The sequence below is a fragment of the Anopheles coluzzii genome, chromosome 2 (genome assembly GCF_943734685.1).
Source record: "Anopheles coluzzii chromosome 2, AcolN3, whole genome shotgun sequence".
In the NCBI taxonomy this organism is placed as follows: domain Eukaryota; kingdom Metazoa; phylum Arthropoda; class Insecta; order Diptera; family Culicidae; genus Anopheles; species Anopheles coluzzii.
Genome location: NC_064670.1, coordinates 85,915,538 through 85,930,420, shown reverse-complemented (window position 1 = coordinate 85,930,420; position 14,883 = coordinate 85,915,538). Strand labels below are relative to the sequence as shown.

The window sequence follows — 14,883 nt, the reverse complement described above, 5'->3', positions numbered from 1 at the left end:
GTCTGTCAATCATTGGCAGTAAAACCCATGAGCTTTAGCGTTTTGCATTGCTCTGAACATTAATTTTCGGTGTAGCACGTTAAGAGAAAACGAAGCATCGTACCAACTCGCTGGCAAAGCATGACTTCAACACAGAGCAGTACTTTTATGAACCAATTTAAATGCCAACATGTAGATATGTACAGCATGTAACGAGCACTACGATTTATTATGCTCGCGTTCATAATCGCGTTAAAATCGTATCTGCACAAAGTGAGCGTTCTGGTGGAGGTTTAGTTTTAACGTTTTTTAATGAACCGCTGACCCTGGCAAAATCGATTTCAACTAGGTCGAGCCCATGTTTAACGTAGATCCAATTCAGCATGGAAAATTGCAATCGTGTTTAAGAATAATATGAATATGCAAAACAACTAAACTTTTATGTTCTTGTAGATGTGCACTTTGCTTTTTTTTATTACAAACTGCATCCCACATGGGCATGATCCTGTTGGAAACGAACCATTCCAATATGCTTTCTATTGTTCTACCTAATGAACCATAACAGAATAGAATATGACTCAGTATTGTACAGTTAATTTGTTTGGAATTATTTTCTGACACGTGCAATAATTTTAAGAAAAGAGTCATATAATGGAACAGTTCTATCACTTGGTGGAATGTTTCAACTGGTGGAGTGTAATTGTGCAAGCATTATGTGAAGGTTTGCATTCATTTAATAGTATCTGCCAATCGAATAGGGCAATTGTACAAGATTGCTGTGGAGATTATAAACTTAGGTCTCCAAAATTAGACGCAATATAATATCTAATGACACATTTACATTTCGGGACACTAAAGTATAACTCTATTACATTTGAATACATATTAAAATTTCTGAACATCGATAATGAAGTGTTCTGATAGCACAGAAAGACGATAACAAAAGTTTTTCATTATAAAATGTCGAGTTATTAAATGCCTAATAGGGGCATAAATTTAACATAGCTTAGTAATAGTGGATCAATTCGTTCGAATTTGGAGACCCCTTCATAAGACGGAATATGTTTAGAAACCTTAGTCTCATGTGCTCTGTCGACATGTGTCGACATGGTCGAACATCATTTTCCCATACAGGGGTTTCCTGGAATTCTCACAGTTGTGAGACACTTTATTGACTCTTTCTTACGTTAAACTTAATGTAACGGGAATTGGACTCTATAGCACCCTTAATGGACAAGTCCAATAGAAATTTGCAAGGAGCCTGTCCAAAAAAACATCCCATACAGTCCAATTTCCATCATATGAAGTTCACTTCCAATGAGAAAGAGTCAACGAAGAGTTCCACAACTATGAGAACCCCTGAAAAGCCCTGTAATTCTTCAATTATTTCCTTCAAGCTTTAATTTTTTAGTTACCCTTGAGCAGCTTGTATATGAACACGACTGTTAAAGATACATACTATACATTGTCTCTGACGCGTCTATTGGTAGACTATCGAGCATCCAAAACTAGTTTACAATATTACTATTTGTAGTAGTTTAAATTGGAATGATTTCTATTGTCGTTGAGTTTTTTTACACCCCGCTAAATGATACTTCTTGTGTGCCATCAGCAACTGTTGCCAAATACAAAGCTATTACATTTCCGCCTTCATGAAAGCATGGCATTGTGGAAACTTCAAACAAACAGAATAAATGAAAAATACCCATTTACATGTACTATCCAACGAGCGGTCTTATTGCTTACACGGGTTTGTGCGGGCATGAAATATTTTTTTTAACCATATACCGAGTACTTTCGACACCACTTTGCAATGTGTTGTAAGCGCAATGAATATATTGCATTATACTGTCTGTGTCTCCCGTGGCACAGCAAATGCAAATCCGTCACACGACGGGGCACTAAACCGTGGAGTTTTTTGCTGGATATTAAGTACAAAAGTGTCGATTCAGCACAAACACACCAAGTAATATCCACTAGCTGTCGCAGCAGTGCCACGTAGCGCTTAAAGAATGGCTTCAATATTCTGCTACCACGTCGCCGGAACAGATACGTTAAGCGCAAGAAGCTGATCGCGCAATATGTGTATTATTATTTTTTTCATTATTTTGAAATCTACAAAATGAGACCAATAAAAAAAACAATCAACAATAGGCATACCAAAAGTAGGCTAAAGAAGCAAAACACAAATTAAACTTCACAAAACCATCAAAAGCCCACCCCGTATCGGGCGCAAGAAGTTAGTGGCGGTGTGAATATGCGCGAACCAATTTCGAAATACGCGCCAAGCACTCCGAACGAAAAATACCACACAATGGAAGACTAGAGTGAAGCCGTTGCCCAAGGCCCTCCATCGCCCCGACAGCCACGGCGCAGCATAATAGTATTCGGTCGTAGTAATAGTTAGAAACGGTAGTAGTAGCAGAAGTAGTGGGAAAGCGTTATCCCACCAAACGGCTACCGTAATAGCGGCCCTCGACAACACTCAAAACCCCTACTTCTCTTCAGCCCTCTGTGGTGCCCCGCTTAGGCTGTCTAGCTGTATTACAACAATAAAAACTACCCACCACCGAATGAGGCCAAGCCCGCGCGCGCACGCCAGCAAACAGTGCAAGCGCGATGTACGCCAGCGTACGCAACGAACGCCGTCGAAGAATATACTCTGTCAGCCATCAGAAAACGGCCAGAGACAGTTTGTGGAAAATCATAATCATAATAAATACGGAATCGCGCCACGCGAGCGGCCTCCGAAACCAGGCCAGCTCTACCGAGAAGGGCCCACTGCGCAGGGTTTTATTATTCGCTCGAAGAGGGGAGCAAACGAAACTCCTATTCCTATTCCAAATGATAAATGAGCAACCGCTGAGCAGGCACAATACGCCTCGGGAGAAGCGAATAACAGTGTGGCCGGCGGGGCCCCTTGTGCATCGGCCGCACGGGTGCAACGCAAAACGAGTGTTAAGCGCAGTGCGCTTTTGTGCCGCCCCAAGCGATGTAGGATATTGGAGAAAATCATCTCTATCAGTCTTCGTCGTCTCCAATCCATCAAGGTTTAACGCCGGGTTTTTGGGGCGCAAACAAACGACCCGAAACACTCAACCGGCTTCTACTATCTAGCCCGCAAGCAATGGACCCGCAGACAGTGTGCGCACAAGCGGTCGAAATCTTGGCGCAATGTATTCCGAATACGCTTAACTTGCTGATTAACCTCCCTGCTGGCTGGCGTAACCGCGAAGCCGCTGTCACAAGTTTGGAACTCGTTCTCCCTCGGGGAATATTGTTTGACCCTCGGCGTGCATAGTAATGATGGGTAGTGTGGAGGAACACGGACCCTAACAACTGCAGGTCAACTTCGGTACGGCCATTTCCTGCTTGACGCGTGGTGCTGCCATTCGGTATTCGGTCACCGAAAACCACTGTAACACATCCGTTTCGTATTGAGAAGGCCATTATTATTCTCCGGTACGCACTTTCGCGATAAGCGACCACTCGGGGTAGGCCATATTATCGTGTATCTGCCTTCTTGATAGTATTGCGCTGTAATTATTATTATTATTTGCTCGTTTGTAACATTCCAGTTCTAGGCACTCCACCAGCCATGGTGGTACTGGTGGCTACGTTGGTACTGACAGCAAGAATGTCATTTCAATATTCCCATCGTTGCGGGTGTTTCCCGTTTGTAGTTGTTATCTTGCCTGGTGGTCACATCTTTTGTGCTGTTTTGTGCCATTTAAGTACCACCGTCATTACTGGATCTATCGGCCGTTTTCCTGGGTCAGCGAGACTTTTGCTGTTAATTGATAGTGCTTAAATGAATACACACATAGCTACACTGTGTCGTTGTCTGCAGTTCAAACATGATAAGAGTATTGCAAACATATTTCTAGATCACGGTTACAGTTTAGGCGAGCAAAGCAAATGAAATAGGCATATTTCACGACATGAGAAGGGGAAATGACATGAAAAAGAAAGTCTTTGAAAGTTCATGGAAATTATTACACTACTGTACATGTGCTTCGGATAGTATTTGCCACTATTTCGAATAACTTTTCCTTTCAATTTAATATAATTTCTACGTATATAAAGTACTATCAAAAGATTGTTCACCACTTTAAAATATTTAAGCCAGAATTTAATTATAAATATAAATAATTGAATACCATAAGAACAAACGTTAAACGGAGAGGAGAGCTAGATGGTTAAGCTACACAAAATACAAAATACAAAATCCGAATCATTACAGTACCAAGTGAATGGAAACAGAACAAAGTTAATGGTCCGGTTACGGAATACATTTAGATCATATTATGCGGAGCAGAGACATCGTAGAAGACGTTGAGGGCTAGAAGAGAAGGCCCAGATTCATAACGGTAGTTGAATCATTTACAGAAAACATATGCGCGATCATTTGTAATAAATGTCAATTATTATAACTCAACAAATTACACTACACCAAATTACTACGAGCCCTAAACGTGCTAGTACATGAAGAAACACGATACACTTGATGCAACGGGTTAAGCTCCAAATGAATGACGCTCAACACTGAACACAAGCCCGAAATACTAACCCCTAATCTGTCTATCGGATCAAGGTTTTAACGGACGATCAATTCTTATGTTCGACATGGTTAGTTTAAAATCAACAATATAAAACGGCAGTTGGTGGTAAAGTGGCTTAACGATTGACGCGCCGTCTTCTGTAAAGGCCGCACATGTTTCGATTCTCGTCTATATCGTCTCCCCGTAGCAAGGTCTTGAATAGCTGACTGTGTGTGATACAATTAAGTCTAGTAAACGTGTACAAGGCCAACATGACCGATTATAATAAATTTCGAATTTAGTATTAAAACAAGCAATTAAAAATATCTTGGAGATTAACTACACGAACATATCAAGTAATGTTTGAAAATGTAGTCTAAATGCAAAGAGCTTAGAAAGGGAATCTTACGTGGGTATTTTGTACAACATACATCATTAGTCATTATTTTCACAAGCTGTACGACTTGTTGTCTTGAATCAAATAAATCCCCCAAAAATGTGTTCCAAACTTGTGTTAATGTTCGGACAAAATCTGGCCGAACGAAAGCTTATAGACAGCAAACCCATCACAACCCATATGGTTTTCTACTTCAAATCATCTGAGTCATCCCTTCTCCAGTCCCCCAGTTCTTACCTTTTCCTCCAGCTGCAGCTCCGCAAAGGCGGGCCGTTCCGTTAGGTTCTCCTTGTACTCCTCGTACCGCTGTAGGAACTTGGCCCGCTTGCCGATGCGTGGTATTATCTCCTTGATCATATCGTACTTGAGGCACTTGAAGGCAGCTTCATCAATTTCCTCCTCTGGTGGTGTGTGGTGACGAATAAGTCAGTGGACCACGAAACGCAGTATTCCCGCATTATGGAATAAATTACGGCAGACGATACGGAAAATAGGCCCAGAGCGCCATATGAACATGAAAAACAGAGAGGAAAGATATAGGTTGGAATATGAAATGATAAGTTGACGATCGGCAAGGAGAGAAAACGAAGAGAAGAAACTGGAAAGCAGGGCATCGCATAAACGAATAAAAGTGCCATAGCCACAGTCAAACGTCGTGTGGAGTAGTGATGGAAGAAGCGGTTCGATTCAAACGCCGAACTGTGCAAGCTGTAATGCAACTTACACATGTTGGAGTCGGGAAAGGGGAACGGTACAGGGAACGCACATTTTCTTTTAGTACTACTTGCAGCGCTGTGACGATGATGGTGTGGTTGCTTGGTTTAAGTGCGCATTATATGTGCTGGAAATGGGACCTTGCAAGGCGGCAGAAACTCTGAATATGAGCCGTAGTAACACCGTAATGCAGGCGGGTGCAAAAGAAGAAAAAAAAAACGTTCACCATTCAAAGCTGCAAGACGGAGGGTCGACGCCGTGGCAATAATGATTGCAGAGGCACCAGCGAACAGATCACTCTCGTATTTCCTGCCAAGTGGCACCTAAAACTAACTGGGTGCAATGGGTGTTGCGCGGTGTTGGTGTATCTATTGCGATTGTGATACGATTATGGATCACCAGTTGTCACAACCGAACTCTTCGGCAGTTGTCTTTGCAGGCAGTGCTTGTGGCTTGCGCGATTCGCACACATACAAACACACAAACACATGATCGTGTGCGATCAGACGCACGGAAAATTACACCAATTGCTACGACACGACGGCCCTAAGGAGGAAGTATTGCGCTCAAGCTTACGCAAGAGCGTAATACTAGCCGTCCCGCAACATATCGCATACGAGAGGCCAACGTGCACCACATACACGCAATAATGTAGTGCAGCCGTTTCATGTTCTGTGCATTTTCGTGATCAATCCCTCCAGTTTTTTTTTTGCAAAGCCCTTTCTCCTACATCTAAGGTAAACGTGGAATTTGACGAAAGGGAATGGATAAAAAGTAGAAAAAAGTAGAAACAGTGCCTAAGCTGCATGCTGTCGTAAAAGCTTCCTGTCCACAAAAGGGCCTCACACGATAAGGGTGGACATGCGAGTGAGTGACGGACGCCTCCCGTAAGCTTCAAGCTGCAAGCAGTTAACGCACACGCGAATGTGATTTTGTGCCCTTCGAGGGGGATGAAGTGCATGAAAGGCAGCGAGTCATAGTTTAGGGAAATGCAGTCGTTTCGAACGAATCGCCATCGAAATCGACACAATTTGCCGGTTTTCGCAATGAATGATAATGGCAGTCATTGTACGGCGCATGCTCACTGCTTGTGTTTGGCGAGCCTGACAGTGCTGAAAAGCTTCCAAAGAGCACCGTTAACAACAGAAGTTGATGGTGATGGTGCGTTTGGGAAAATTGGAAAGCAACAAAAAATGCAACGGAGAGTAGAACCAATTTGCTGGTAATGCTTTTGTCGTGCCAACGTACGACAAATATATTGAATATCTGGCAGTATTCCATCGATTCCGTAATGGGACAACATTTGGAAGCAGGAAAAATCGACCGAAAAATGACAGATAAAAAGGGGCAAACATCTTGCGAAGTCTAAACGCACGATAAATGGGTTCCAAAACATGATATCTGATTGCGCATGAAAAGAGTACTCTCGCAGGGAAAACAGTGTAGATACAAACTGATTACAGAAGTATAAAATCATCAGTTTTTTATACAGAAATACAGGGTTTCCGAGTCAAATTCCAATGTGTACAACATGTTTCAGTGTTTGCGAGATATTTTTCAACAGCTGTCAAATGTTGTATTTCCATCACAATACAGAGGTTTTCAAGTCACTTTCGAATGTGCACATCATTTATCACCGCCTCTAAGATATTTTTCAACAGCTTTCATACATTGTATTGGCATCAGAATAAAATGATGTGTGGCATCAGAATAAAATGACGACTCAAGCTGAATTGAGTTTGAAAATTATTTGTTAAGTGTTGAAAATCATGTGTTGAAACTGAAAACTCATTTTGAAGCAAATGCACCATTTGACAACTGTTGATAAACACCTTGGATCCGATGAATAATTATGTGCACATTCGAAAGTGACATAGAAAACCCTTTATTTCTATACAAATGCAATATTTGAAGGTAGTTGAACAACATCTCGCAAGCAATAAAAATGTTGTTGACATTGGAAATTGACTCGAAACCCCCTGTAATGTTTCACTTCTTCCCCATGGTTTCCAACACGTCCAAAGCTGGATAGAGTTTGACCGTTCTTTGTGATGTGTTGAAAATCATGCGTATGAACTGAATCTTTATTGTGATACAAATACATCATTTGACAGCTGTTGAAAAAAATCTAGCAGGTGATGAATCATCACATCACAAACGGGGCGGGGAGTTGGATAGTTATTTGTGTTGTGTTGAAAATCATATGGAAGAATTGAAATTTCATTGTGTTGCAAGTACAACACATGACAGCTGTTGGAAAACATCTTGCGGACAGTGAATAATGCTGTGCGCATTGGAAAGTGTCTTGGAAACCCTATATTGGTGCATCAAGATGATTTTCAAAACATCTCAAACTGGATTGAGTTAAGCTATAAGCTGTGAAAGCTGTTAAAAATCATCGTATAGGCAGTGAATAATGTTGTGCACATTCGAAATTGACTTGGAAAACCCTGTAACATCAGTATTAAAACACATTAAAACTAATATTTTCAAATTTTACTCATGCAAATAGCAGTTCAATCTTCACCGCTGGTTTTACCGGAAGAAAGCGATCTTGAAAAGGACCATAGAGCTTATTTTTTGCATACATTTTTGAACAAATGTTAAAGTAATTTTTTGTCAAAATTCTTCACGTCTTTCAGCAATCAATTCAGTTTGCACTTATTAGAAATTTTCGAAACAGCATAAAACTGCTGCCTAAAAAAGCTGAACATTCTCTTTTTCTGTACATTCATTTCAGAAATAACTACAATCATACTACTCCAAAATCAGAATTTTAATGAAATGTGCAGTGAAAGAAACTTAATGCTTCACGGGTTTGTGCTAGAAAACAATGGATTCATGATGATGAGCGCCATCGTCTTAGGTAAGCAATGGCTGGTAAACCCTACGCTGCTGCTGCTCAAGAGCCAACACAGCACAACACCAACCCCAGAGAACTGGATTATATTCGAACCGTTCGGATTACATCAACACGCCATGCTTTCCGTACAAACGAACAATCAATGGAAATATAGTGTCGAACCGGGCACCCGGCCTCGGCCCCCCTTCTACCCAGAGCGCCACCGGGAACTTGAAGTTTTTCAAATTATATGAAAGGAACGGACCGAAACTATACAGTAAATGAAGAACGCTCAAACGCACAGCCACACAAGCACCACCAGCACAGCGGCTAGTAGGCTAGTCACAAGCGGCAAGGTCGTGTGGCAAGGCCCGCAAAGGGGGTAGTGTAGAAAATGTTGCCTTTACTGCTAGCTTCGTGGAAGAAAACATATAATTCTCATTGCAATTCAAATTAAATTTCACTCCGCTGTAGTGAAACACACAGGCACACACAGACAAACCGTCCTAACTGTCGTAATGGTTGTTTGCGCGAAGGGAATTGCTTGGCGAGCGCGGTACGCTGTGGCAGTGGCCAAAGAGACGAACAATTGTGTGTTATTTACCAACTTGGAAGGAATTTTTCGTGTTCGCGTGTGCGTGCGGACACCGAAGAGAAAGAGCAGCCCGGCGGGGACACTGGAATCGTTTGCCAGTAGAAAATGATTGCAACACTTTTTTTTCTTCTAAAGTTTCCACGTAATTAAGCTTTGAAAGAAATTTTACCCTTTTAAGAAGAATTTTCCGGCCAAGAAAAGAGCGAAAGGTGGGAAGTGGAGCGAGAGATGTTCTTCATTTCGCTTCAACAAATTGAATTGATTTTTGTTTTCTTCACACCATTTTATGCTCATAGCTGATGGCGTTAATGATAAAGTTTTGTATTAATACAAAGGGCATTAAATTTAATAAGAGCATGATTTTTAATTGGAGACATCCCCATTTGATCGGAGAAGCAGCTGTGTTAATGTAAACTAAAATCCGTTTTATCAATTATGCTTTCTTTACAAAAAAATACACAAACTGAATCACATTTTACACCCCAAAAAAAAGATAGAAAAAGCCCAAGTACAAGTAAGTCATTCACAGTGTATAACAAAAACCAAACATGAAACAGTGCTGTTTGTTACTAAACATAACCCCCCCCTCCCCCCCTTTCCTTTATTCCTTTACGTGCCTTATGGGGTGGGAAAAAGGTACCGTGAGAGGATACGTGGTGTTGTGTTGTCGGGTCTAAATATTTTCACGGATGCTTTTTTGCTCTCGGAAATATCATCAAACAGAGATATGAACAACGAGTTGGCGTCCTCTCTTTCTACCTGCTTGCCGTTTTCTCCCTTATCTCGAGTGATAGCTCTCTATCTCTCTTTTTCGCTCACTCTCTCGGTCTCTTTCTCCTTTTCTCTCTCTCTCTCTTTCTCAATCTATTTCTCATCTACTTCCTGCGCAACCGGAAGCGAAACGATGGGAAGGTATAGTAGCATACTTTTCGTCTTTACCTTGAAACACTTTTATCAGTTCCGGCATATTCCAACCGTTGAGCAGATTTTTGACATACGTATCCATCGCTATTTGCGCCTGGCAATGATGATTGTGACACGAAACTGATGGAATGATGGGACCGTCTGTGCACGGAACTGGAGCAGCAACCTTGTCTTGGACAGAGACGACACATAAACACACACATACACACCCTGGAGAATACAATTTTCCTTTTTATATGTTATTGTACTTTGTCATTCTTTTCAGCAAGTGGCTTTTGTCGGCCAATTGGATCTCGTTGCACAAACACTTCGCAAATTGCTCATAAAACCCGCAAAGCAAAACAATACTTCTTCCAAATCACAACACGCACAACACAGATTTGATCACTGATGCACTTGTCGGAAAACAAAACGATTGATATTTGCGGAAAACTGAATCACTATTTGCTGCAGCAGCACGGAAATCCACAGGAACTTTGGCACGGGGAAAAAGGAACGGTACGACCCCCTCCGGACGACGCTTGCACCGGAACGGAATGACAGGCGGAAAAGAAATGCGTCGCCGTACGACGGCACTTCCCGCAGCACAATAGCACGCGATGACAACGCCGATGACACACCGTCAACAATAAGCGTCTGTGCCCGCTCGCGGTGGTTTCTCCTTTGGTACTAATTTTTTTTTCTTCGCTCAAACAAATTCAAGCCAGCGCTTGTTGCGTTTGCTTTGAAGTGGAAGAGATTAAACGTTCGAGAGCGGAGAGAGACTCTTGGCCCTTGGCAGCTCGGAAACGTGTGCATTCGTTCTCTTTTGCTTCCATTTATCGTTGGTTCAAGGCAGGGTTAGGAAAACTTTGTACACAATTTTAATATCGATTTTAAAGGCCGGGCTACATTGATCGTACTCTCTGATGTAATTTTAATTTTCACTAGCGCACCTGGCGGCGGCTGACCGAAGCATTTTTCCAAACAATTTGGGGCCGTTTTAGAAAATATGTAATTTTTCCATGTTTTTAACCTAATTTGGACAAGAAAAGTTTTGTAAAAGGTAGATGCACATGTCCTATAAGCATTGCATCGATTTTCATGGCAAAAAACGATGGAAAACAACTTAAATTTGAGATCCGGCACGACCATTCCCTCGACGACCAAAAAAAGCTTCCACCAGCCGCCGCCAGATGCGCTAGTGAAAATCGAAATTACACTTGGGAGTACGATCAATGTAGCCCGGCCTTAAGATCAGGAGTTCTTGAGTGGCAGATAGGACATCTGATTAGAAACCTATTTGATTCTTCAGAAATACCTAGATGAAGGAATAATTAGGTGCAATCCTAACCGCGATAGCCTGCCGTAATGTCAAATGGCTTTCAAAAAGTGGAATTTTGATTGTTACCCAAGGACTGTGTAGGAACGAGGTCAAGTAATGAGGAACGACTTGACAAGTAGCCAAAAGTTTGTTACAACAGTTTGACATCTGAAAGCCATTTTCGATTCAAATTTTGATTATGATTTTAATGATTTATGATTTAATGATTTAATGATTTTAAATGAAATGGGCTGGTAATCATTCGAAAATTGTTAATTAGTTCATAAATTGTACAGGAAGAGTATGTATGCCTCTTGTAATAGGAAATGTTTGAGGGTATGATGAATTTTCTAGGGCTTTCTGCTGTCAAATGGCATCTAAGATAGCCAAACCGATTTTGGCTAATATTTGACCTCGTTCCTATACAGTCCTTGTTTTTACCTCAACATCCGACGGCGCCTGGCCGAAATATAAATCTATACGTGTGGCATAATCCAATTCCACTCCGAAAAACAATTTTGAATATATGCTCAAAACATTGCTCAAAACATGCCGACTCCATTCGACTCCGAACAACTCTGACTCCAGACGACTCCGATTCTGGGCAGCTCCGCCACCTTTCGACTCCGAACGACTCCTACTCCAGACGACTCCGATTCCGGGTGCCTGCGACTTGTGACGACTCCGGACGATTCCAAATTGCTCGAAATACAGGGTTTCCCACGATTTATTGATTGGTTCTCATAATTTATTGGTGGCTTCCCTTTTTTTTTTTTTTGGTGTGTTCCTACGATTTATTGATTACTTGGTTACCAGAATTTGTTGCTCCCATTGTATTGATATCCAAGCGAACGATACCAATAAATTATGGGAACGAGCCAACAATCTGTAGGACACGATGAATAAATCGTGAGATGAGCCCAAAAAATTATGAGAATCGACCAATAAATCGTGGGAAACCCTGTAATGCTAGTCGGACCTACCTTCCGAAGTAAGATCCAAAATTTCCGAAGTGAGCTGAAGTTTATTTGAAAAACAAGCAGTTGCTCGCCCCTGGCTACGGGTTCACGCATCAGCTTATTTGCGGACAAAACTCAGAGTGCACCGCTCGCTCTCGGAAAAATGAGAAAATACGCTCGTGTGTGAGCGAATGCACATACACTTGCAGAGAACACCACCCCTATTGGAAGACACGCACCGTTCAACACGTGCTGCACACAACAAGCGCTATACGCAAACCGGCAAGGGATGTAAATAAACAATCGCACTCTCGCAATTCAACTCGCGAGAAATTAAGTTCTCCAAACATCTCTCCCTGTGCCCATTCTTGTACTACACCTTGAATAAAACCTTATAATAAACAATTAAAACCACCTGTCTGGCGGGTGCTAACAAACGGAGCCTCTCTTTCTCATTCTCTCGTTCCATCTAGGATCGCTCTCACACTCCAAAGACGCGAAACCAGCTGGGCCCACTGTTTGTATCCACCAATTTTGCCGTGTGCCCCAACACCAACCCCATCCATATCATGCACCATCGTTTTCAAAATTAATTATTCGAACACACATTCCATGCAGTTCTCTTTTTATCATTTCATAGCAAAACAGTCAAAGAATAGCACAATAGAAAATGTTAAGTCATCAATTATATGTTAAACACATTCTGTGCCTCGAGCTGTGTTCGGATTGTTTTTTTCTGTCCAACTATGTGCAGCGCAGCCCGGAGCGCTATTATTATCGATTGCATGTATCAAAATATTTACACTTCCCCCATATTTGATTTCCGAATGTAGGCCATAAGCCAACTGACCTCGCCAATTTGTGCGAGAAATATATTTCTTTAGGAAACTTTTTCTTTGCAACATTTGAGGAAAAAATGCTCGATTTGTAGTACAGTTTTTTCTACAAACATATTTGTTAAGTTTTATCTTTTACAAAAACAACCAATCGGACGAACAAAGGGAAAATATAGTCTATTAATAGTCTGAATCGATTGAGGGACGTATCGATTAGCTTTAAAGATATAATGTCACGAAATGAAGAAATTTCCATCATTCAAACTAAACGATGTGGAAGAGGATGATGATGATGATGATTGCGTGTTTAACGTTAGGGAATGGAGTAATGGAACCATTCAGAGGTAAAAATATCGTATAAGTGTGCAATGTAATAAACAATTTAATACAATGTTTCGCATCCATTCAATGACACCATCAAAATCCAACGAGTATTTATTATGCTACTTTATTAGCATTTTCGAATGGGCATACTGCTAGTTATCTGTGCAACCCTAACAAAAGGCAACACTGTACGCGATCTACATCAATTCAATAGATTGTTGCTCAATTTCCACACCTTGGTATATTGCCTTGTTGGCAATTCTAGAGCTTCTGCTACTGCGAGCTTCTCGTTCGACATTGAATCCCTTACGAGGGGAAGGGAGAATAGCGCATAACGCACGCACACCACACATTTAGACTAGATTAGCAAGTTCGCTCGCAGTGTGGTGTGCCGCTAACCACAATGGGCTAACCTTCGGCACACTTTCCAAATTCGTCCAAGATGCCGAGAATAAGTGCACACTGCAACAACAACAACCGTCGAAATGCTGTGTTTGAATAAGTACACGAGTACAACGCGTAATCTCGCAACCCGCAAGACCCTGCCTGCGCGCCTCGTCCTATGGCCCTCCGGCAACACACGGTGCACGGCATTTATCGGCCACAATTAAGGCGCTGTGTACGCACTTGGCCGCAGCCTAGCAAGCTTTCGAGCCGTTTTCGGTTCGTCAAGCTGGTGCTTCGGTGTTTACAGCCACGCAGGCAGTGTCTTATGCCCATGTGGGGCTGCGATCGAATTGAAACACCGTATCCTTCAGCGCAGATAGATAACTTTAACTACGTTCAACACGATCTATTGTATTACAAGTTTGATTAGGTAAAGTTTTGTAAACACAAACGAGTACGAATTTAGCAAGATAATGGGAGTTTTTACAAAATATTTGAACTGACCGCGAGGCTACATGAGGTGAAATATACAGCGAAATGAGCTATTTGACAGGCGAAATATCTGACGGATTAAGCATCACAGCAACCAGCTGATGTGCAATGTAAACAAATAACGTGCACAAAATCGTAACTAAATCCATTGAATAACTTCAATATTGAGTATTTCGTCAATTTTCAGTCAACAGTTCATAATTTCTTCCAATTAGTGAAAGTTCTGCTTAAGAAGATATTATTTTTAAGTGAATTTCGAAAGCAGATGTTGTGTCTCCCCCAACCCTTTGGCAGAATCTGTCAGATATTTCACCTGTCAAGTAGTTCATTTCGCTGTATATTTCACCTCATGTAGCCGCGCGGTGATAGTAGAAAGCCTGAACAAAGAAATAACATGTTATTGTAAAAAATATTTGAAAAAAATCAGTTTGAATTTTGAATGGAACCAATACAAAGAATTTTAAAATTAAATTTTTAATACTACAATTAAAAAAATAAATCCAAATAAAACATGTGTATAAATATCTAGGTACCAACCCAGCCGAACCGCAACTGGTAACAACGACCTGAAAGAGTCTAGATAGATATTA

At 41.4% G+C, this 14,883-nt stretch overlaps 2 protein-coding genes across 3 annotated transcripts in view; both read right to left on the bottom strand.

Annotated features, from left to right (window-relative positions):
* Positions 1–14,883, bottom strand: part of LOC120949177 (carbonic anhydrase 2) — a 221,145-nt gene that overhangs the window by 51,016 nt on the left and 155,246 nt on the right. The window lies entirely within an intron of this gene.
* LOC120951281 (uncharacterized) overlaps positions 1–14,883 on the bottom strand; it is a 30,417-nt gene that overhangs the window by 5,504 nt on the left and 10,030 nt on the right. Inside the window, exons 1-2 of one of the 2 annotated variants that reach the window (XM_040369883.2) lie at positions 10,008–10,680; positions 5,155–5,318 (exon numbers count right to left, since the gene is read on the bottom strand). In XM_040369883.2, coding sequence (XP_040225817.2) covers positions 5,155–5,318; positions 10,008–10,074 — 231 coding nt within the window. In that variant the 5' untranslated portion in view covers positions 10,075–10,680. Of the gene's footprint in view, positions 1–5,154; positions 5,319–10,007; positions 10,681–14,883 lie in introns of those variants that run through there. The other variant, XM_040369884.2, reaches the window with a different exon arrangement.